This window comes from Hemicordylus capensis, chromosome 5 (genome assembly GCF_027244095.1).
Source record: "Hemicordylus capensis ecotype Gifberg chromosome 5, rHemCap1.1.pri, whole genome shotgun sequence".
Classification (NCBI taxonomy): domain Eukaryota; kingdom Metazoa; phylum Chordata; class Lepidosauria; order Squamata; family Cordylidae; genus Hemicordylus; species Hemicordylus capensis.
Window position 1 is genome coordinate 259,817,591 of NC_069661.1, and position 24,675 is coordinate 259,842,265.

Below are 24,675 nucleotides of genomic sequence, written 5' to 3' on the forward strand. Positions count from 1 at the left end.
GTGTTATAGCAATAGCAATAGCACTTACATTTATATACCGCTCTATAGCCGAAGCTCTCTAAGCGGTTTACAATGATTTAGCATATTGCCCCCCAACATTCTGGGTACTCATTTTACCGACCTCGGAAGGATGGAAGGCTGAGTCAACCTTGAGCCCCTGGTCAGGATCGAACTTGTAACCTTCTGGTTACAGGGCGGCAGTTTTACCACTGCGCCACCAGGGGCTCTGAGAGGGAGAAGAATGTGAGAGGGAGAAGAATTTCTCTCTCTCCACTTTCTCCACACCATGCATGATTTTATAGACCTCTATCATGTCTCCCCACAGTCGTCTTTTTTCTAAACTAAAAAGCCCCAGGTGTTGTAGCCTTGCCTCGTAAGGAAGGTGCTCCAGGCCCCTGATCATCTGGGTTGCCCTCTTCTGCACCTTCTCCAGTTCTACAATGTCCTTTTTGAAATAAAGTTACCACAGTACCAGTGTTCCCTCTAAGGTGTGTGTACTCCAAATCCATAAGGATGTCATGATATACGCAGTTTTTATTTTTCAATCCAATTCCTAATTATCCTGAGCATGGAATTTGCCTTTTTCACTGCAACTTTTTCCCTGAATTGACACTTTCAGTGAACTCTTCACCAAGACCTCAAGATCCCTGTCCTGGTTAGCTGACAGCTCAGACCTCATAAGTTTATTTGTGAGGTTGTGGTGGGGTCTTTTGCCCCATTGTGTATCAGTTTACACTGCATTTGCATTGAGCCACATTGCCATTTTGTCGCCCACTCCCCCAGTTTGGAGAGATCCTTTTGGAGGTTTGGATTTCACTACCCTAAATAGTTTAGAGTCATATGCATATTTGGCCATTTCGCTGCTTATCCCAACTTCTAGATTGTTTATGAATAAATTTAAAAAGCACTAGTTCCAGTACAGATCCCTGGGGTACCACATTTCTTACTTGCCTCCATTGTGAAGACAGTCCATTTATTCCTACCCTCTGTTTCCTGTCCTTCAACCACTTACCGAGCCACACATGAACCTGTCCCCTTTTTCCATAACTGCTAAGTTTACTCAAGAGTCTTTGGTTGGGAAATTTGTCAAAAGCTTTTTGGAAGTCCAAGTATACTATGTCAACTGGATCACCTTTAGCTACATGCCTGTTGACCTTCTCAAAGAACTCCAAAAGGTTGAAGAGGCAAGACTTGCCCTTGCAGAAGCCAGGCTGGTTCTCCTTCAGCAAGGCCTGTTCTTGTACGTGGTTTGTAATGTTGTCCTTAAATATGCTTTCCATTAACTTTACCCAGAACAGATGTTAGGTAACTGGCCTATGATTTCCTAGTTCACTCCCTAGATCTCCCCCCGCCTTCAAAATTGGTGTTACATTGGCTACTTTCCAGTTCTCTGGTACGGAGCCTGGTTGTAACTCATCCCTACATATTTTTGCAAAGAGTTCAGCAATTTCACAATTGATTCTTTTAAGAACTTGTGGGTTCTTAAAGGGACCATCTGGTCCTGGTGATTTGTTACTTTTTAACTTTTCAAGACAGTTTAGAACATCATAGTAAGCTGCCATATACTGAGCCAGACCATTGGTCTATCTAGCTCAGTATTGTCTTCATCTCCCATCACTTCAGTTTGACTTGGTTCTTCAGCCTCCTTCCCTGAGAAGCTCAGGCCAGGCATGGGTATATACTCAGTATTCTCTGCTGTGAAGACAGAGGCAAAGAACACATTCAGCTTCTCTGCAGTCTTCTGAATAATCCCGTTCATTTCCTCGTCATCCCTGGCAGGTTAGACATCCCTCCTTCTAATGTATTTAAAGAAGTTTGTATTAATCCCCTTGATGTATTTAGCTTAATGTTCCTGGAGCTCTCGTTTTGCATCCCTCAGGGGCATGGCCTGCAGGGTTCCTTCCCTGCCCTGAGACCACGAGCTGCTATGCCCCCAGGCGCTGCCGCTGTCTGCTCTACCTCCTCCTCCTTCATCCTCTTCCCTCCACCCTTTCACTCCCCACTATTTGGGTTGAGCGGGTGTGTGTGCTATGTATTCTCTCTCACACCAGCAAAGGGACACATGGCACACACACTCACCCTGAAACAGCAAGGAGCACAATGGTGAGAGGAGGCAGTGTGGCAAGGCGGGGGCAGCATGGGAGGGCTAGTGCCGGCCCCCCACAAACAGGTGGCGGGGGTCAGCGATGGGGGGGGCACAGTCTGCCATGAACTTGTTATGCCCCTGGCATCTGTGTTCCTTCTGTGTTCCTTCCTGTTCTCTCTATTTGGTCGTCTTGCCTCTTCTAGCTTCCTTGACTCTGCTTGTTAGCCATGCTGGCCTCCTCCTGGACTCGGCGGTCCCTTTTCCTTCTCTTTGGTATACATTCCACCTGAGCTTCCGTTCTTGTGGTTTTGAATAAACTCCATGCACTTTGGAGCAACTGGACCCTCTTGACTTGCCTTGGGGATTCTCCCCTCGCATCTATGCTGACTAGACTCTCACTCAGGTCCTTGTTCCCTGATGGTTCCACGCTTTGCTCCAGAGCCTGAGCACTACTCAGGATTCCTTCTCTCTGGGGGGTTCCATGACCAGCTGTCGTAAGACACAGTCATTCAGCACATCTAGAAATCTGGTCCCCTGTCAGTACCTGAAGATGAATTTGCCTACGCTGTGTGAGGGTGATTGAAGTTCTCTCGCTCTCTCTTTGATGCCCCCTTGGCAGCTTCAGCATTTTTCTCAGGAGGGCAAGTCCATACTAATAAGCTCCCTTTCAGGACTCACTTAATTGCCCAGTGCCCACCATGTTTCTGTGGGTGTCTCTGGCCCTCCTAGGTTTTCTAGCTTGTTGTGTGCTCTCCCTCTTTTTGACATGCAGTGCCACTCCACTCCCACTCTGCCCTTCCTTGTGTTGTGTTCCAGGCTCTCAGGTCTGTTTGAACTTCCGTCTCTTCGCCCCTCTGTCCCTTCCGGGGGGGGGGGGTGTTGATTACCTGGCCCCTTGGCGGCTCTCTCCTGTGCTAGGAACGTCCGGTTCAAATGGTGGTCTTCTTCCCCTGACCCATCCTTCTATGTCAAGTGCCAACTGAAGTGTTGCTCTTTGGCCTGCCTCTCCCTGCCAGAGTTGCCAGAACCCAAGGGGTATACTCCTGGGCCAAATGGGCCGTAAGCCAGAATTTGGCTTTTTTAAAGCCAAATCTGGCCACCTAGCTTAGGACCAGCGGGAGTTGTTGGCAGAGGAGGAGTCCTGTAGCCTGAATGCCCTAGGAGGGGGACTGTCTCCCTTTTCCTGACCAGCTGCCTACACATTTCTGCTTTGTTTTCTAGGAAAGGGAGGGGGAAGCTGAAATAATTCAGGGGGGGATCCTCTAGGAAGGGGTGCTGTTCACCTGTTACAGCTCTACTCCTGCAGATATTCCACCTTCTTGGGCAGCCCTGAGTCCCCAAGTTGCATCCTTTGGAACTCCTTCCCTCAGCAAATGTCCAGGGATCTGCAGGAATTCTTCATTGGGTCCTGCAGTCAGCAGAGGCTTCTGGAACCAGCTAAGCCACATTCCCAGGGCAAGTCCTAGCTCCGTGCAGGCCTTCCCAGCTCCTTGCTGCTGGTGTGTCATTGTCAGCACTGCGTTCTTTGCCAAGGCTACCAGATGTCAGAGCAGGCATCCTTAGAGTGGTGGCTGTGGCTGTTCTGGGCTCAGCCTGAGAGAGGCTGTGGCAAAACAGGGGTGCCAGTCCAGTCCAGCATGCACCCCCAGTAGCCATGAAGGAGAGTGCAAGGACAAAGCAGTGGCAGCTCATGTCAAGCTGCTCCCCGGAAGGGAAAAGAGGGGACAGAACAAGCTGAGGGCTAGCTGGGATTCTGTTCTAACTCTCCCTTGAGGCTCTCTGGGCAATCTTGACCTCAGGAGGGGCCTTCATCATCACCAAAGTGGCAAGAGCAACGGCTACTGTGTGTCTTGGCCACCCCATAACCCTTGTTCTCTGGTGGCCCTACTTTGGGTTGGCTTTCATTGCCCTTCAGGGGACACTGTTTGCTTATTCCCATGTGGACACCTGAAGCCACTTAGAGCAGCAGTCTACCTGATGTGAGGTGTGGGGATTCTCTGCTGCTACAATCCAAAGGCGTCTCCTTGAGTGGGTTATGATTCTCCACGTGGCTCTCTAAGGCAGGACTATGTAAATTAGTTAGAGACTTTAAGAAGTGAGGAAGCATGGCCCTACCCAGTTCTTTTAGTCTTGCGTGGCTCCAAGGCAGTTTTTCTCAGCTTCTCTCCATCAACCTTTTCAGTTTCACTTCAAGTTCATCTTTTTATTCCTGGATTCTCTTAGCTTTCCATTTTTGTTGTCTTGTCTTTCTATATATATTTTTAAAAGAATTTTCTCTAAGCTTTTCATCTGTTCTCTCCCTCCTCCTCTGCTTTTGCTGGGTTCTTAGCCCCTTTTCTTTCCACTCCTTTGTATGGAACGCACCAGGCATGTGCTCCACGTGAGAGTTAGGAAGGGGAGATTCCAGCAAGACCTGCCGGAGGGCCTCCTGTCAGCTGGCAAGCCACCCCGGAGGCCGCAGAGCTGAGCTTGCCGTTTGGGAGGAGAGAGCTCCCAGCAAGATGCACGCTCTGCCAAACAGCTGACGGGCAGCATTCTGGAGCTCTTGCCCAATCAACCAGGCTCTTTACCACCAGCAGCTCCGAGCTCGGAGCGAAGCCACCACCCCCCACCCCACCCGCCGAACAGCTGCTGGGTGGTGCTCCAGAGCTGGAGCCTGCTCAATCGGGTGTTTGGAGGACAAGAGGAGAAGGGAGCTTGAAACAGAGCGTGCAGTCCGCCAAACAGCTGACAGGCGGCACGCTGGGGCTCCTGCCCACTTAATTGAGTGCTTGGGGAGGGGGGGTGTAGACCAGACCAAACTTGTTCACACCCACCGCCAGTTCCCAGGGCCCTTGATTGATCTAGCGCTGTGGCTTCCATTCGCTCCCCAAGACTTTGCTGATAACTGGGCAAAGAGGCACCTTTTACCGTGGTGATTCTCTTTATTTAGTAGGGGGAGAGTAACTGGCCATATCCACCCCCAGCACAGGACCTCCAGTGACTGTTGGTGGTGTGTGTGTTATGTTTCTTTTTAGAATGTGAGCCCTTTGGGGACAGGGAGCCCTCTTATTTGTTTGTTATTTCTCTTGTAAACCGCCCTGAGCCATTATTAGAAGGGCGGTATAGAAATTGAATTATTATTATTATTATTATTATTATTATTATTATTATTATTATTATTATTATTATTAGCCCCCCATGAGCACTGATGGCCTCCACATGCAGCCTGCAGGGCACAGCCCCCAAAAAACACAGGGTAGCTTCTCACAAATTGGCAGCCACTGGGAATGCAGGATCGGGCTGGGGGCAGCGAAAACTTTGTCCAGCAGGACCCTGGTGACCAGGAGTGCAGCTGGAGCAGGCACACAATTGGTGATTATTCTACCCACCCCCACCCCAGGGCCCTCAGGGGGCTCTAACTAGTCCCAACCCACACGGGTGCTGCAGTCTATCAACCAAATGCCCTCTGAAATGCCATTTACCTGGCGCTCATGGTTTGAAGATCTGTTGACGCATTCTTTTGAGCGCTATGATCAATTAAAATCTAAAAAGCGAAAAAGGCACAGAAGGGAACAATCACCTTCCTCAAGCGCTTCGTGGTCTGTTTCTGAGTTTCCAGCCACCAAGAAGGCAAAGAAAAAGTGCAAGCACATTGAAAAGGCAAAAAAGGGGGGGGGGGGGTCTAAGGAGCAGGAAAGGCGTACCCATGCTTCGGAAATCTCTGATCATGACTCACCAGACCTCAGGGGCCCCACGCTCAGAACTCCTGTGGGACCCCCAGGCGGGAGCCCTCAACACCCCCCAAACAAAATCCCACCATCGCCAGTTCCAGTTATTCCCTTAGACAAAGAGCCAATTCCAAGGGGAGACACTCCAGGGGATCCTGGGGACCCCTTGTGGGGAACAGATCCTGACCAACCAGACGAAGAGGAGGGAGAGTGGTCAGAGGGACAGGAGCCAGAAGACTCCCAACCCCCCACGAGACTTTTTCCAATCATTTACTCCGCTGTTGTCCAAGACTATTCATACATAAGGTTTGACCCAACCTCTAATCTTCTGGGATCCCAGCCTCTGAGTAAACATGCTGTGGTTTTTCCTGGGCCTAAATCACACACTATGATGCTCCTTATTTATTTATTAGATTTATATACCGCCCTTCTGATACGGCTCACGGCGGTTCACAACATATCCCTGAGCACTTCATAGAGTCTGCTAAGGAGAAATGGGATTTTTTTACTTCTAATAGAAAGGTGGTGGTAATAGCCAAAAAGTTGTATTCTTACCAGCAGGAGGGGGGGATTTTTAATACACCCCTACAGACGCACCAGTGGTCTAAATGATTTCTGGCTCAGTCCTCTCCAGGAATGGGGCGTCCGTCCTCAAAGACTCTACAGACAGGCGCATGGAAGGGGCTATGAAAAGGTCACGTGACTCCACAGCCTGAGCAAGGAGAGCCTCAGCAGTCACCTCCATGGTGGCCAGAGCGTCTCTCATATGACTGGATGATCTAATCCAGGACCCTGTCTCACGACTGAAGCAAATCTTGTTAAAATTACACAAGGCACAGGCCTTTGTTTCTGATTCCACCCTCAATGCTATGAGATTTGCATCAAGGGCAGGAGCTGCTTCAGTACTGGGCTGCTGGAAGCTGTGGTTGAAGGATTGGCGCGTGGATTCAACTAAGACCAATTTGGCTACAGTACCTTTTGATGGGGGAGAACTCTTCGGGGATGCAGCCTTAAAAGACATCCTAGTGGAATCAAAAGATAAGAAGAAGGAGAACCATCTCATCGCATAAACAGGACTGCCCACAGAGGAGGGATTTTCCCCAATCCTTTCTCCCCTTTTGGTCCTCCTTCACTGGCAGAGAGCGGGGTTTCAGGTCTCAAGGTCCCTTGTGGGGCAGATCCAGACCCTCCAGACAGGGGTTTAGGAACAGGACGACCTTCGCCACCCAGCACAAACAGGCCAAACAGCAATCCTGACTCAGGCAGGTCGCCCCTGAGTGGCTGCCTCTCCTTTCACTTACACCCTTGGGAGGGCACCACCTCCGACCGTTGGGTACTTGGCGTCATAAAGGGGGGTACTGCGTAGAATTGACCGAAAACCCACCTCACTGTTTTCTACTCACCCCAACCTCCCACCTCTCCTCCAAATACAAGGGTCTCTAGGAAGCGATCAAGCACCTCCTATCAATCGGGGCAATCAATCTGGTGCCAGAGGACCAACAGGGAGCAGACATCTATTCCATCATCTGCACTGTGCCCCCAAAACACAGCTCCATGCAGGTGGTTCTAGACTTAAAATACCTCAACTGCTTTGTAAAAAGAGAAGGTTTTGCATGGAATCACTCAGGTCAATTGCAGAAGCCCTGCACCATCTGGACTCCCTATCCTCCATAGATCTGAAGGAGGTGGATTTGCATTTACATGTACACCACAACAGTCGCCCTCTGCTACACTTTCTCTACGCCAAAACACGCTACCAATACAGTGCGCTGCCTTTCTGCCTCTCCTCAGCTACCCGCATATTCACAAAGGTCCTGACACCAATCATAGTGCATCTCCAACTCCTAGGGATCAGGGTTTTTGCTTAGCTAGATGATTTGTTGGTCCAGTCTCCATCTCTAGTCTGCCCATAGGGACCTCAACACCACACAACAGGTCCTTTAGGCCCATGCATTCCTGGTCAACAGGGAGAAAGGCCAGTTGCACCCATCATACCAACTGCTACATCTGGGGGTTGTGATAGATACACTGAGGAACAAGGTCTTCTTACCCAGAGCACAGAGCCACCCTGGAGGCAGAAGTCCATCAAGCCCTGGTATAGAAATCCATGACATTGCTCTCCCTCTCCAGGATGCTGGGACTGATGGTGGCGACCTTGGAATCAGTTCTGTGGGCACATTTCTACCTGTGGCCCTTACAGTGGTTCCTGGAGATTGCCTTGAAATCCACCAGACAGGTGAGCCTTCCCCGCCTCCCAAGTGCTGTAATCTCTAAGATGTTGGACTGCACCTCCTCACCTATCCATGGGAAAGGAGTCCCTGAGGCCTTCCGATTGATATTGGACCACTTTGGCCAGCCATCTGCGGATCTGTCTGCAACTCTAGCCAATGCTCAGGTACCTCGCTTCTTCACCAGGTTTCCCTGCCCACAAACAGAAGCAGTGGATGCCTCTGTCAGCTCCATGGCTGATGGATCTGCTGTACGCCTTTCCACCTACTCCACTCCTCACCTGCTTTCTGTGACAGGTGAAACTTCTCAGGGCCCAGGTCATACTAGTAGCACCATTCTGGCCTCAAAGACCCTGGTTTTCAGAGCTCCAGAACCTGGCAGCAGCAGAACATCTAATACTTCTGGTCACAGCAGACCTACTTCAGCAGAGCTCAGTACACCATCCAGATTCAGGCTGGTTACAACTAGCTGCCTGGAGACTGAAAGGCGCCTCCTGAAACAGCATGGCTACTCCCCAAAGGTGCTTGATGTGATCCTGGCTTCCAGATGCTCCTCTATGAACCGGATATCTCAGTAGACTTGGAGGGCTTTCCCCCACTGGTCTGCAAGACATGGAGTTCTTAAAGAGGCAGCTACCATGAAGCATGTACTGCAATTACTTCAAGATGGTCTAGACTAGGGTCTCTCCTCAAACACATTGAAATGGTCGGCTGCCACCCTGGTCAACCTCATTTCAGGGGGATTGAGACGCTCCGAGCGGAGACACCTTCACTTGAAGCACTTCCTCATGGGGGCAACCCTGCTATCCCCACCCCAATGATGCACCGTTTTCCTACATAGAACTTGCATAAGGTCCTGAAGGGTCTACAAAGTCCCCGCCTTTGAGCCCATCAAATTTATTCCCTTACATCTAGGTAAGGTAAAGTGTGCTGTCAAGTCAATTTCGACTCCTGGTGCCCACAGAGCCCTTGTGGTTTTCTTTAGTAGAATACAGGAGGGGTTTACTATTGCCTCCTCCCACACAGTATGAGATGATGCCTTTCAGCCTCTTTCTATATTGCTGCTGCCTGTATTGCTGTACCAGTGGGGATTCGAACCATCAGACTTCTGCTTGTTAGTCAAGCATTTCCCCAGTGTGCCACTACTGACCCTAAAACTTGCCTTTTTGATTGCTGTCCCATCCGCACATAGAGTGAACTCCAGGCCCTTTCAGTTCACAAATACCTTTGTTTTGGGGTTGTTGTTGTTGTTTTGAAAACTCTGTGAAGCTCATCCCTGACCCCTTTTTTCGACTCAAAGTATTCTCACCATTTTGTATGTCCCAGGATGTTGTATTACCATCTTTTTGTCCAAAACCGATACATCCAGCGGAAAAAGCTTGGCACAAGCTGGATGTCCATAGGTGCCTGGAGACCTACATGAAATGCACAAAACACATCCAGACTATGGAGTTTCTTTTTTGCCTCGAAACATGGATCAGGCCACGACCTCTGCCACCATAGCTCAGTGGCTCTAGGTATGCATAGCCCTGGCATATGCAACTCAGAATCTTAGGGCCCCCACTAAAGTGTTGGGTCATTCCTCAAAAGCGGCCACAACCTCGGTTGTGTTTTCTATGAATGCTCCAGTCCCAGACATTTGCAGGGTGGCTACCTAGAGGTCCCCCTCAACCTTTTCCAGGCACTACAAATTGGATATTTTTGCCTTTGCTCAAGCAGCATTTGGGAGGTGGGCACTCCAACAGGTCTTTCCTTTGGAGTAGGCAAGGGTGCTCCCCACCCCAGCTGCGCTGAGGGCTGTGGTATGTATCTACTCAAAGAGACACCCTTGGATTGGGGCTGAAGTCCAGGTCCTCCACAGCCCCTGGGGCCCACCAAATCCTCTTTAGTCCTGGGTGGTGTGATCACCTGGCGGAGCATGATGCTTAATTTGCAAGGGAGGGGGGCCTCCAAAGGCCTTTAGATCCAGGCCCCAAAATTATGTAGGTGCACTTCTGGCTGTGCCTCCTGTCCATGAAGGAGGGAGACACACTGAGCAGAAGAGCTGCTCCTTCCTTCCGAGTTCAACACCCTACTTAGGCCAAACCCAAATACCAGCCCAGACCTACAGCTCCAATAGCAGTGCATGTTCTCTCTCCGCCTGCCCCCCCCCCCGCACACTCAACAATCGTGGCTCTTGCATTCCACCAGCAAGAGGAAGGTTGCAGTCCTGCTGCCAAGCATGGGGAACTTCTGCAACAGACAGATGTGATCTGCAGACTATCAAACGAAGTGATTGCATAGAACTGCCTACCATTCCTCATGACAAGTTCATTATGTCACCAAGGTGCAGATGCCCATGGAAACATGCCAAGCTCATCCAGGCCATTCAACATCTGCTTGATGTGCGCACTTTAAGCTGGTCCCAGCTTCTCGAAGACTATCTGACGTGTATTTAATATGCATTGGTTTTGCCTAAGAAAGATGGTGGCTGAAAGGCCATTCTGGCCCTAAAACGCTGCAGTGATGGTTCTGGATGGACCCTAACCCATTGGAAACCCTTCTGTCCAACCATGAAACTCTGTTGCATTCTTTGACCTACAAGAAGCATCCCTGTGTACACCTGTCAGCATCAACCATGCAAGTGTCTCTGCACTGCCTCTGAATAGAAATTGAATCATTTCAAGGAAGCAGTGGCTCGAGAAGGGAGATGCCCTCAGCTTTTGGATGTGGGTTAGCATCAGAATAGCCCTGCTGGGTCAGGCCCCGCGAGGAGGCCCATCTAATCCAGCATCCTGTTTCACACAGTGGCCCGCCAGATGGTGCTGGAAGCCTACAGGCAGAAGTTGAGGGTGTGCCCTCTCTCTTGGTGTTGCTCCCCTGCAGCTGGTACTCAGAAGCATAGCCTTGGGTTGTTTCCCAGGGGTATCTGGTGAGCCACTGTTGGAAACAGAATAGGCTGTGACCTGACCCAGCAGGGCTACTCTTCTGTTCTCAAGTTTTGCATATGGGAACCACCACTTTAAGTTCCAGGCCCTCCCCTCTGGAACTGTCATCAGCACAGCTCCAAGTCATGCATGTTTATTCCTACTTGAATAACCACGTTCACTGTTCCAGGACCTCCAAGTGACTCTGAGGGACCATGGCTGCCCTTAGCAACACTCAGAAAAGCCACCTATACCCAACTTGGAAAATATTATTTCTCGGTTGCTGCCAATCAAGGCCATCTCCATGGGTTATCCCCCACCCGTGCTACAAGGCAGGACGATGCTAATTAGCTGAAAGATAGAAGTCTCTAGAGCCTGAGGGGGATGACCCCGCCCAGTTCTTACAGTCCTGCGTTGCTCCAGGTAGACTTTCTCTTCTCTTCCGACCTGATCTTCCCTTGCTGAATCTGTTTATCTTTTACTCTGCTTTGCTCCCTCAATCCTCTCTCCTCTTCCCCTCGCCTCCTACTTCTCTAACTCTATGGAGCACGCAGGAAGGCCTCTAATGTGTCTGTTCCTGCGAGGAGAGTGAGGAGTGTGTTCCCCAGGGACACGAGAAAGCCCGGAGCTCCACCACCAATTGCCTCCTTGCCGGCTTCCACAGAGCCGCCCACCCAGCAGGACGCAGAAGGAGGTCGCAGCCAGTCTCCTGCCCTCAGGCTGTGAGTCTGCGCATGAGGCGACATCCGGGGGGGGGGGGAAAGGCAGGCAGAGGCTGGAGAGCCCTTCTTCCTTCCTTCCTTCTGGAGAGCCAAATCAACCCCCCTGGCTAATCCACCCCCAAACTCAGGTGGATTCCTGAGGGAAGCGGGTGTGAAGGAGGCGGCAAGAGGCCTTGCACGGCAGCAACTCCGTGGAGACAAAATGCCTGCAAGAAAAAGCCCACCGAAATCGACAGTGTTTGGGAACCAGACAAAGCAAAAACGGTGAGCTCCTTCCATGGGGTGGGCAGCTCAAAGTTGGGTCCCCCCAGCTAGCCTAGCAGGTTGCCTAATGAAGCCGGTTCAAGCAAACAAACAAACAAACAGAAGCCCTTGATCCTCCTTCCTCTGAGTCCTCCCTTCCTTCCCTCCCTCCCTCCAGGCTCTTCAGGCTTATCTTCAAGATATCAGCCAAAGCAGCAGGGAGCCTCCCAGGAGGAACAAAAGGGGCAGGGATGCTGCAGGAGCTTCCTGCAAAAGGCGGCCCAGAGAGTCTCTTCCTGCTCTCATTCTTCCTCCACAAACTTTGCGGGGCAGCAACTCCAAAGGAGGCTGCTTCTCCAGGTTTTGGGCCCGTTCATTGCCTGCCTGGTGAACGCGTGGTGTAGTGGTTGGAGTGCTGGTCTGGGACCGGGGAGACTCGGGTTCCGATCCCCATTCAGCCGTGGTGCTTGCTGGGTGATTCTGGGCCGGTCGCTTCTCTCCCGGCTCGGCCTGCTTCACAGGGTTGTTGTGAGGAGAAACCCGAGTATTTAGTACACCACTCTGGATAAGATCAAGGGCAGCAAGTATCTTCCCTATGGCCACAGACCTGCCTAGACGGTGGCCCCCTCTCCCCCCCAGGCCTAACTCCCTTGTGGAGTTTTTAACCCTTGCCACAAGAGCTCTTTGCACTAAGCTCGGTTGGCTGGCTTATGGGCAGCTCGTCCTAGCAAACCTGGGAGGGCCCTTCCTGCACCTTCGCCTACGAGCCCATTTTGTGAGGGTGCAAATAATGCATGGCCCTCTAGGGGTCATATTGACAAATACCCTTTTCCTTCCTTGGAACCTCCAGGGTTTAAAGGGGAAATGGAGGGAGGAAAAATGCTCCTCTGGTCAGCTATATGGCATCCTTCATTTTCTGCAGAAGTTTCCTCCCTTAGAGGCAGAGTCACAGCCTTATAACCACGTCCATAACGCTGCTGCTCCCATGATATGTGTTTATGCCACACTTGTATGGGACACTAACAGATTTATTACATTACAGGCCCCTAAGACAAAACCACCACCACCACCACCACCCAAAAATCTGGTAACATTGGGGCGAGCGAGGGTGCTTTCACCTGCGGAGCAGGATCAACCCTGCATGCATTTGAATGGGAGACTCACAGTACTATTGGATGTTTTATTATTTATTTGTGGCATTTCCATACCACCCCTTCCAGGGCTCTGGGTGGTGCACAACAAGGTCTGTGACTGTCGCTTCTCTAACAGCACAGGAACAGCCATGCTAGATCAGGCCCATGGCCAATCTAGTCCAGCTCCTCTTCACTAAAGGACATAATTAATTTTTGGTTCAAATGAACTTCCAGGGATGCTAATATTCTCCCTCACAAGAGGGTTCTATCCACGAAGGATGCAACCTGTACTTCCGAGGAGAATGACCTTTCAGGTCAGTGCCAATGGTTCATTCTATGTCTCCAGTCCGGTAGAACATAAAATTAAGTTTCCAGGAGAGCCCCAGCCTCAAACAGCCCTGCTGGATCAGACCCAAGGCCCAGCTAGTCCAGCATCCTCTTTTCGCGCAGTGGCCCACCGGGTGTCGCTGGAGGCCGCGGGCAGGAGTTGGGGGCATGCTGTCTCCCTCCTGTAGTGTGTAGTTGGGTGCTCTTCCTTCACTCTGCCATGGCTGCCCCTTGGAAGAATCCAGCAGGGCTTTATTCCTCACCTCCAACCCCAGGCAAAGGAGGTTATCACGACAACCTTTCTGGTCAAAATAGCGCCAGACATAAGTGTCTGTCCAGGTGTTCTCCAAGACAGAGCTAGAGACCACATGCAGACCACAGGGGAGTAACAGCAGGAGGGAGGGCCTGCCCTCAACTCCTGCCTGTAGGCTTCCAACGGCATCTGGTGGGCCACTGTGTGAAACAGGATGCTGGACTAGATGGGCCTCCTTGAGGGGCCAGATCCAGCAGGATCCTCTTTTCACACAGTGGCCCACCAGATGCCACTGGAAGCCACAGGCAGGAGTTGAGGGCATGCCGTCTCTCCTGCTGTTACTCCCCTGCAACTGGTACTCAGGGGCCTCAATGTCCTTTTTATTCACACTACTGGGGTGGGTTCTCTTAGCACTAGGTACGCCCTCTTCCGGTGAGATAACTTTCCTCAGCGAGGTGCTTATTTACATATCTTACTAAAGACAGCCATCCAGCTGGAGGTCTCATGCCCTCCCATGAGACATAGGATCCTCCGCTGTACTTCTACTCTCCCTTTAACATACCATTATTGGGGAACATGTTCATACTATCTTCGCTGCTCCCATGCATCTAATATGAACCTTAATAAGGCCTCCGACCATAGGCACTGATAGCCTTGCCTCTTCCAATTCTCCCCCTCCAAGGCCCCACCCTAGCCTCATAGGGTGGCTACATGGAGCCTAGAGTCATACCCCCTTAGGAGGCTGATTCCTTCACCCTCCTGGCTCTGGATCTCTGGGGTAGTATTGAGGCGGTTCAGAGAGACCACCTGGATAGATGCCATCTATGAGCGAAGTCCCTAAGGACAGCCCCATCTACCTCCGGTTAGCTGGTGAGGAAGTTCACATCGACAGTCCTTCCGGCTCTGTTCACCCTTCCGGATGTTCCACAATTAATATACAATGTGAACACTGCCAAATTAACAACAATACAGCAGTGGACAGCCTCCTCCAATCATGGGTAGGACTACAGGTCCACAGTCCCACCCAGGCTTCCCACCTGGGTCAAGCCCTGGCGTGCAAGTGTAGCTGCCACTCCCAACAGAGGAAGGCCTCAGTCATGTCAGCATCTCTGGTCACAGGTCTGAGGGCACTCCCCTGAGAGTAGTATACCTCGTTTCCAAACACAAAATTGGTGAAAGGGGGGATGCATCGTATGAACCCTAACACAAAATATACTTTGCCTCAGATCTCTACTCCCTGGCTCAACAATCCCATATGAGGTAGCAACCAGGGCGGCCGTACTAGGCTTTAGTGACATACCTCCTACCCAGTACAGCATAGTCCACATGGGCTCTCACAAATGAGCCATCGTCCAGCCCCTCAGCAACATGAGTCCTAGACCTTTGAGGTCTGCCTCCTCTGTAGAGCAGGATGTGCAGGCAGGTCCGGTGCATGGCCTAGTAGTAACCAGGTCCATATTGGCCCATTCCCATCTTAGATACCCTCTCCAGGGTCATGTAACAGCCATGGTTCCTAGGGGAGCTCATCTCCAGCACCCAATAGAACTATCGAGACTCCCTCTGGGCAATAAGGATACGACTCACTGTTTTAATCTCCACTGGGTCCCCCGTTACAGGTAGTGATATGGCAAGCACCAACTGTACAGTCGACTTATTCCATCTCGATCTAGCCTATTGACAGTCACTCTCCGTACAAACCATCTTAGCCATGAGGTGATGGCACGGGGCAACGCCTTGATCAATATCACTGTTTTCGTGACTACGGCTATTCCCATCATGGGATAGATTACCACAGGCTCATAACCTCTCACAGGCTTATAATCTCTGGACTCTCTCCAGCTGTCTTAACATTCTTGCCTAACTGTTCTTCCAGGGTTGAATTCTGTCCTCCCACCACCACCAGCTAGGATAGAAGGTCCATGGCCATATAGTTGGATGACCACACCCAACTAATCCTAGAGAGTTGTTGTACTGCTTGCAGCCTAGCCTAAGGCAGGCAGAGTGTCATCGTTCCTGAGGGGTGCTACCTGCCAACCTCTCCCTCAGTAGTCAGCTGGGCACCTGTCCAGTTCCCTACCTGGGCACGAGATTTACTGGGCAGATGACCAGAGGTTAGCAGGCTCCCTAACACAGTGGAACCCTCTCTGTTGGCCTTACAGAGGAACCTAGGATATTCGTCCGACTTTGACTTTTCTCCTGACATCCTAAGGACCAAGGTCCATCCACAACCAAGCACTCTCAGGTGTAACTGCCACAACTTGGACCTATATCAACAGCTCAGTCTCATTCCATAAAACTGACAGGCTCCGTTTCCTTCTACCAGGATCTATAGGCGAGGCAGTGACTTCTCCAACTAGTGCCAGATGGATTAGCGCTTGTATCATTCTGGCGTACGAAACACAGAACATTCGGCCTCCCTTATATATCACGGCCCCTCAACGAGGGCGGTGGCAACCTCAGCCGCCTTTTTTCACCCAATGCACCGGTCCAGGAAACCTGCAGGGCTGCAACCTGGAATAATCCGTCTACTTTTACGCAGCATTTCAAAGTGGACACTATGCCTCCGCCTAGGTGGCTTTTGGTAGACGGGTTCTGCGAGGGCGCTTCTTCAGGAGCGGCCAAGAGCGCATCCCTCCCTGGTGACGTACAGGCTTTGGTGTGTCCCATTGAGATGGCCTTGATTGGCAGCAACCGAGAACGGAGCATTGGTCACTTACCGTGAAGGCTTCTTCTGGTTGCTGCAGTCAAGCCCATCTCGGCCCTCCCGGCCAGCCGCTCTTGGGTTGCTCCTGAGGGTGGTGGGGTGTTGCTGTTTTTGTCTGACTCGTTTAGTCCGAGTGCTGGGATTAGATCACTCTTCCAGCTGGCCAGTGCTCTTCGGTATCCTATGTCCATCCAACTCACCTGTCTCTTCTAGCTTCCTATGACTTACCCCATGTCGCTTAATCTGTGGCTGGAAATATAGCAATAGCACTCACATTTATATACTGCTCTATAGCTGGGAGCTCTCTAAGTGGTTTACAATGATTTAGCATATTGCCCCCCAACATTCTGGGTACTCATTTTACCGACCTCAGAAGGATGGAAGGCTGAGTCAACCTTGAGCCCTTGGTCAGGATCGAACTTGCAACCTTGTGGTTACAGGGCGGCAGTTTTACCACTGCGCCACCAGGGGCTCTATAGGTCAGTCTTTATTTGCTAACTTGGCCTGTAAGAACTGGGCAGGGTCATCCCCCTCAGGCTCTAGAGACTTCTGTCTTTCAGCTAATTAGCATAGTCCTGCCTTGGAGCACGGGAGGGGGATAACCCATCGAGATGGCCTCGACTGCAGCAACCAGAAGAAGCCTTCACAGTAAGTGAACCAATGCTAGAAGCACTGGTGGATGCCAACCTCACACTGTTGTGTCTCCCATGAGATTGTGTGAACAATTCATCAGTCCACTCTGCCTGATCCTTCTAGCATCATCTGTGGACAAGGAGGCGCATTCTCATCCAAGATGCCAACAGAATCCTTGTTGGCTACAGATGTGAGCCTCACTGCATGGACACAGGGCAACCTAGGGCAGGTGGCTGGAGGCCAAAAAAACGCACAGCACCAACTGACTGGACCTTTGGGCCACCGGACTACCCTTGGCAGGGGAGCGGCACCCTAGTCAGGACCAATGCCTTGGCCTGTGTGAACCCCAGGGTGGGGCCAGGTCTCATTCTCTACACTTGGGGAGTTCTACTTCCACAGTGGGTAGTAGAATGCCAACTCCCTTCCTTGATAGTCTCTCACATCAGCGGAATCTGCCACACAAAAGCAGAATGGCCGAGTCGAGAAGACCCCAGCCCCTCTGAGTCAAAGTCAGATGTAATCCCCCTTATATATTGCAATGATTCAGAGACTTTTCGGCCAGCTTGTAGAAGACCTGTTCACTTATTCTCCAACACACACCCCAGGCTAAACTGGTTCTTCACCAGATTCCCTGTTTGACTCCTCCTTGCTGCTTGAAATCTTAACACAGTTTCCTAGTAGCAGGTCCTAATGTTGAATCCTTGCATTCTATTCTAAACCCTGCTAGCATCCAGAAAGCCATCTATGTACCAAATGTACAAAGCAACCTGGAAAGAAAGTTCTCTTTCCTTCTGCAGGCCTTGAATCAGGACTCGTCTCAACACCTTCCAGAGACAAGCTTCTGCTCTGGCATCAGTCCTGAGCAAACTCACAGGGGTGTTACCCACACTTTCCACAGTTTCTCTGCGGGACCACACTGCTGAGTCCTCCCAGCGTTCCTGGTGGCCTGACCATACACTGTTTCTGCAGCCCCCCTTGAAGATGTGTGCAGTGCGACAGTGTGGCCTCTGCCTTTGCCAGGCATCATCAGCTGGACCCATCTGCCTCCACAGAGGCCTCTTTCAGCCAGAGGACACAGCAGGAGGGCCTCCCGCCTCCACAAGAGAAGCAGGGTCTCCCACCCAGGATTTTGGACCACTGTCCTATATTCCACTCTCGGTGCCCTTCTCTACTGACACAGAAGGATATCCAGCCCCACCCAGGGATGTTTTTCTGCTCCTGAGGTGGAATGAGAAATAGACCCTGAATGCAGAAGGCAGCAGAGAATTAACAAACTGATGTGGTTCCCCTTCTCTTATCTTTTTCTTCTTATGGGAGGCAGTCACTGGGACCGAGGTATCTGTTGAGTTTCCGCTCTGTTCTCCTTTTACACATTTCATGTCCATTAACTTTCAGGCCAAAAACTGTCCCAAACATGTGGGAGGGACCTTCTCCAAGAGGCTCTTAATGTCTCTGCTAATTAACGCTAAGTCGTGCCTCTAGAGTGGGGTGGGAGGAGAGCAGTCATGCTGGGTGTCCTCTTCCTCTCAAGAAGCAGCAACCTTCACGGTAAGTGCCAACGCTGCTTTCCCTCCACAGCCATCCAAGGAGCCAGCCAGCAACGGATCAAGGGGATAGCTGGATGCTTCCACGGTGCTCACACGCAAGGCAGGGAAGGCCTCCTGCTTCTGGGTCTTGGCCTCTGGCCTGTGGAGGGAGACGGCTCTGTGTATAGAAGTTCCAAGCTGAGCTTGGACCAAGCAGGGGGAGAGGAGGGCCAGGCCGGTCTGCTCCAGAGGCTCCTGTCTCTAAGCCAGGCCACCTTTCCTTCTGCAGCCAGCGTGCTGGGTAAGTTCTCCTGTCTGGCTGAGACCTGGATGTGCTTGGTTTGGGGACTTGGCTCCTCCTGGTGTTGCCGCATTTGACCTCTGCTTTCTCCTCCTTGGCAACAGAGCTGTGTTTGGTGTTCCTGTAGTGGGGCCGGAATGAGCTCTTGCTGGATTCTCAGGGCTCTTTCCCAGCCAGCAGTTCTCATGGGCATCGCAGGCAAGTTTGGGTTTGCAGAGTCAGTTCAGCTTGAGTGTCTGTTCTTCTCCTCACACAGCAGTGCTGACTCTACCGCTGTTGGCCAGCTGACCACTGGGGAGAGTAGACCTGCCCAGCCCCAGGACGGCCTCCTGAGTGTCACGCCTGCCGCCACCGCCGCCATTGCCAAGAGAGAGGAGAGGTGAGAGATGGAGTGGGCCGCTGGTTGGTCCCCCTGCTCTGCAGCTGCCCAGGGGTGGGGTGGGGAGCCGTCTTGGTCTTGCATAAGGTCCTAGCAAGGGAGGGTCCTGATGGCAGCCAGCACAGCTCACCCACCAGCCTGCATGCTGAAAAGAGGAAGGAGACACCCCACCACACACACACACACACAGAGCCCATACGACTGGTGGATCTCTTGAAATGTGACAAGAAATTATCTCTGCATATCATCAACCGAAACCACCTCCAGCCCCTCTCTAGCTCTTGTTCTAGCTGTTCCCCCACACATGGCCAGGCCTGGCTTTGGACCCATCCAAGGCTGGAACTAGCTGGTTTTTGGAAGGGAGTGAAAGAGCACGGACTTCCCTTTTGAGGTTGCTCTTCTGCAAAGCACACAGCCTGTTGCTGCGTTTCTGGCTGTCCTTTGCCAGGTGGCCCAGCCCAGAAGGCCTGGCAAGAAGAGGCTGAGGAAAGCATTGCTGTGTTTCTCCCCCTCCCCACTTCCTCGCCTGGCAGGAGGGGGCTAAAGGCCCCAGCCTCGCTTCTGCTGTCTTCTCTGCCCAGCCCATCCGTTTTGCGCTGACACCACCTCTCTTCACCCTCATCTGCCAGGCAGTGACCCTGCTCCTTGGGTGCTGGCGTGAGGAGCGTTGCCCCGGCAGTGATGAGGGCAGCACAGTGGTAGGCAGTGCGGGCTGCCTGATATCGCGAGGAGGGGGCAGCAGCAGCAGCAGCAGCACGCCTAGCGGCCGTAAGACTGGAGGGGAGCAGGGAGGGGCTGCTTGCTTCCGCTGGCTGTGTACTCTTGCGGTGGCCCATCGTTTTTGGGATTTAGCAGATGCAGAGGGGCATTTATCCGGCTCACTTCCCATAGGGGGACAGGGCACAGAGTTAGGCATGGTCAGCATGATGGAGGAAGCTCCCTCGAGTGCTCTGGAGTCTACCTTTGGATTAGCAGAGGAGCGAGTGTTGAGGCTGGGCCCTTGTTAACAGTTTGCATCATGACTCCAGGAGGGGAATGTTGCCAAACGACTCGCTGTACGGAGGCTTTGCTTGAAGGACCTGCCGGGGCTATCGGGAGAGGCTGGTTCTGCTGGACTGTTCCCTTGACCTTGAGACTCGATGTGCTGACTACGGTTTGATTACATATTTACAAGTGGTTCTCGGTCTTGTAAGCTGCCTGGAGGAGACGTCTGGCTAGGCATTAGTGATGCCATGAGACTGTCTGCCATTAGGCCTGTTTCAGGCCCTCGAGCTCTTCTGAGAGCCAGCCCTGCTTGCTCGCTGGAACGCAGGTGCCCTAGAAGGCTCTGGTCTGGCCAAGGCAGAGACCCAGGGCTGGTCCCAGCACTCTTGGCCAGTCCTGCTGGAAGCTAACTCTTGGCATGGCCAGTGCCTGTGAGTCAAACTGGTTTCCCCCCAAATCCTTATCTGGGTGTGTCCACTCGCACACACACACACCATTTGGGGGGAGGTCTGGTGAGGAGATGGCTAGACAGTATGGACTTAAGACGAACAGTTCTGCAGCAAATGGTTGTGCTGGCCAAAGATCCCATTGGTCAAGTGGTGGTGAGTGGGTCTCTGCTCTCCGTTGCTGTGTGGATGGCAGGCACCTCCTCTCGGCTGTCCCAGGGCCCATCATGTTGGCAACCCCCATGTGCAGAGCATCCAGAGTTCTTGGGCCAGGGGAGGCTTCAGACTTGGCAGAAAAGTTAAACGCCACCCACCCCTCTCAGAAGCTCCATCAAGCTCCGTTTTCTGTTCACCAGAGCAGGGCCGGTCTCTAGGACCCTTCGGAGGCAGCCCGTTGTGACCCATCTCCACCAAGAGTAGAGGAGGAGGAGTCCCTGGTGTGGCTTCTGGCTTGTCCCCTGAAGAAGGTGTGCTGTGTGCAGGCGGGTGTGTTCAGGCCCAGTAAGGATTGCTTGCTGGGTTGCTTTAGCTCCCTGTTCCACGCTGATGGGCTCTGAGGCTCTTGAGGCTCTCAGCAAGCCGTCTGGTGAGGCCGGTTGTGGGTCTGGCTCCGGAGGCCACGCAGGCCCTTTACGAGTGATTGGGCTGACCCTGGTTGCCCTTGAGTGGCCCTTGGGAGGTTGTGTTCTGCTTGGAGGAGCACGCTCCCCGCTAGGCCACGGAAGAGGGCCACTGCTCAGTCCTTCCTTCCAAAAGCCAGCGAGCTGCCTCCTTGGCCTTCAGGAGCTTTGCTGCAGCAGTAGGACGGACAGGGTCTGGTGTCTGAGACTCTCTCTGGGCAGGATGTAGGGAGCGTATCAGATAGGCCCTCTTGATTCTGGGGCTCGTTAAATGGGTCCCCCGAGTGACAACTGGAGCCGTGCAAGGCCATCAAGGGCTGTCGGACATACACACACACACACACACACACACACACACACACAGGACGGAGGACTGCAGTCGGGGGCTCAGGATCGGCTGGGCGGATGTGCAGAGAGGACTTGGAAGAGAGGCCAAGTGCCATTCCTGGCTGGTTGCTCGGGCTCCTCCTCACGTGCCACTAAGCATTATGGGGACAGATGAGGGAGGGTGAGGCCCCCAATGCTGGGGCTCTCCGCTCCACAGGCGAGCAGGCATTGAGAGGCCTGCAAGCTGGGCGTGGGAGCCGGCTGGCCGGCTGGGGGGTGCTGAAACCAGAGGAGGCTTCTTCTGGCTGGACTGCAGGGCTGGAGGGTTTCATGAGGCCAGCCCGCTCACCTCCTCCTCTGTCTGCTTTTGTGCAGGAAAGAGGAGCTTCTCCCAGGAGCTGAAACCACGCTGAACGGCCCAGCTTGACTCAGGGAATGGAGCTCCCGGTGCCGGAGCCAGGCCAGGCTTCCCGCTGGAGACACAGCCTGCCCTTCCTGACACTTTCCTTTTATTTTTAATAAATGCGGCATGGGGGAGAGAGCTGGGCAGGAGAGTTGCCGTGCCGTTGCTGCTCTGCTTGAAGAGAGTCCTGCTGTGTCGAAGCGGAGCCGGTGTCCTGGCAGCCTCGCCTCCCCCTCCTGCCAGACCTCTGTCTGCAGCCAGCCCGGTGTGCCGCCACCACCACCGCTTCCCCGTTGGGAGTTGCTCTTTGAGGTGTGGCCCTCTTCCCCCGTGTTCTTGCCTCCAGGATTCAGCTTCTCCTCAGAAAGGCGGCGGCGGCAGCGGCTGGGACTGTGCCTGGGGTGTCTGAGCTGCCGCCACGCAGCACTTGGCAGCACCTTTTCCTGCAGCAATAATGCCTCATCGGAAACACTGGGGTGCCGCGGGGTTGTGGGCAGGACGCTGGCTGAAGGCCGGCTCTTCTGGCCACGTCGCACTGCTGCTGCTGGGAAGGCGCTGGTGCCTCGGGCAACCTCTTCAGCTGCCCAGCAGCAGCTCCTGGCTTCACCCTCCAGCCCTGCAGGTGGCAGAGCCCCTGCCGGTTGGCTTTGGAGCTTGCAGAGGAGCCACCCCAAAGGGCCATGGGAGTGGTGGGATCAGATGGGCTCCTGGAGAGGACTTGTGTGTTTTTCCAGTCGAGATGGTGTCTCCTTTGGGTTTGTGGTCTTCTGCGGTGTTGTCTTCATGGATGCAGGTGTCGGGGCACTTTACACTTTGCCTCTCGTGCCAACCTTGGCACTTGGAGGAGATGGCGCCAGGCAGGACGCTTGCCAAGCCTGCCCTGGGCTGGCCAGAAATGGACAGAGCTCTCTCCTGCTCCCCCTGGCGGAAGTTGACAGAGGTGTGGCGCTCACTGGTGGGTTGGCAGCCCCCCTCGGCAGCTGAGCTGTCCTGGGCAACTGGTCGCTTAGGAATAAAAGCGTTAAGCTCCCATAGCTTCTGGGTTGGTTTTGAAGGGGAGCAGTGAGTGAGCTTAGAAATGTGGCTTCTCTCTCACACACCCCTCTCTGCCTTGGTTCTGTTTCTTTTTGGAAATACTTGCCTTAAGGCATCCTGACCGTGATTGATGTTGCTTGTTCTACACATGAAACGGGTCAGCTGAAAGCGGAGAGCTCTGTCAGTTCTCCGGTGGTGATGTTGGGCCCAGCTCCCATCGTGGCCTATCAGAGCATCTGTGGTATCAGTGGGCACCAGCCACTGGCCTGGCCCTTTACTCAGTACTGGTGCCGAGAGCCCAGGGAACCTGTGGCCGGCGAGAGCATGTGGGGGATTTGTGTGCGGGCGGCGGGTAGGGTTAGACCCTAACCCTAACCCACCTCCAGGATTTTAGTGCCATCCTCCATGCAATGTGATGTGAGAGCATCAATGAGTGCAAGAACACTCTTGTGCAATGGCATGAACATCAGGTGGTGATGTGCACATCCTGTGTAGCCCTGCAGCTGCCATCACAAAAAGAAAGCGGGTGGAGGGCATAGAAAGGGCGGCCAAAAGGAGGCGGCAGGGGGAGCTCTTGAGCATCTTAGGTGAGAGAAGAAAAGGCAGCTGGTTAGGGTTAGGGAGGTTTATAAAACGATGGATTGTGAGAGCAGAGAAATGCGTATTTCTCTTAATACTGAAGCTTGGGGCCCCCCAACTAAGTTCCTGTAGTCGACTCAGGACAGGACTTCCTTGCAGGGCACAGAACTGGCTGCCAAGACAGGTGTCAATGGGAACGAGTCGGTAGCTCAAGGATTGGGCCCATTTGTGGCCTCAGAGAACAGGGGACTCACTGGCACAGGAGTGGCAGAGCCAGTGCCTGCAAGACGGGCTGCAGGGAGGGTGCTTGTGCCCCCCGGGGGGGGGCCTGGTCCAGCAGCCTGGCCTTTTAGGGTTGGTTAGGGCGCCCTTCCCTGGCATGAGGCTCGTTTGTAGGGGTGGACCTGTGTCGCCAGCAACTGGACCTCTGTAGGACCATGATGGGTCTTCACAAGCGACAGGTGCCCACAGGAGATGGCTCTTCTCTCCGCATATTCCTGAGGTACCTCTGGCCTAAATGGTCAGGGGCTTTCAAGGTGGTGACCAGCACCTTGAATTGACTGCAGAAATGAATTGAGGTGATGTGAGCCCCTTTGGAGCACTTTGGACCAGTTGCCGCTCCTGCTGGAGTGTGTCACTCTAGTCCAGCTCCAGTGGCCAGAGCTGCCTCCCCACACTGTCTCTCCTGGGCCCCACAGGCATGCCCCAAGGTTGCTGGCCAGGTGGGCACAGCCCTGCCCAGACTAGGCTGCACACGGAAGCCCAGGGCACTCCTTGCCTGACAGCCTCTCTGATTGGCTCCAGGTCCGCCTTGGGCTTGCTTCTCAGCATCCCGACCATCGGAGCCTGCAAGCTCTGAGGCAGAACCTTGACCTGGTCCCTCGAAGCAGAGTGGGTTAGGCCCAGTCTTCTGCCCAGCAGTTCTCTGTAGCGAGGGCAGCGCATGGGAAATCCAGCAGGCTGCCTTCTACCAAGGTGGACCTTTGGGTTTGGCCAGCGGCCGTCAGTTACAGGAGATGGCAGGCAAGCCAGCGTGAAAGCACTGAGGGCAGCCCAAAGCCACACTGCCTGCCAGAGCGGCATCCCAAAGCCGTCGAGGAGAGGGCTGCCCGCCCCTTCTTCCTGCCAAC

At 53.1% G+C, this 24,675-nt stretch overlaps 1 protein-coding gene across 14 annotated transcripts in view; it reads left to right on the top strand.

The window, feature by feature from the left end:
* Positions 1–24,675, top strand: part of PPP6R2 (protein phosphatase 6 regulatory subunit 2) — a 155,174-nt gene that overhangs the window by 127,085 nt on the left and 3,414 nt on the right. For 6 of the 14 annotated variants that reach the window (XR_008308873.1, XR_008308882.1, XR_008308878.1 and 3 more), the window contains exons 23-25: positions 19,029–19,151; positions 20,162–21,067; positions 21,904–22,107. The exons of 1 other annotated variant lie outside the window; for it this stretch is intronic. Coding sequence is in view for 3 of the 13 variants with exons in the window: in XM_053257244.1 (XP_053113219.1) it covers positions 19,029–19,151; positions 21,904–21,955 (175 nt within the window). In the remaining 10 variants the exon portion in view is untranslated. Of the gene's footprint in view, positions 1–19,028; positions 19,152–20,161; positions 21,068–21,903; positions 22,108–24,675 lie in introns of those variants that run through there. 7 more of the 14 variants (XR_008308880.1, XR_008308874.1, XR_008308876.1 and 4 more) reach the window with 7 other exon arrangements.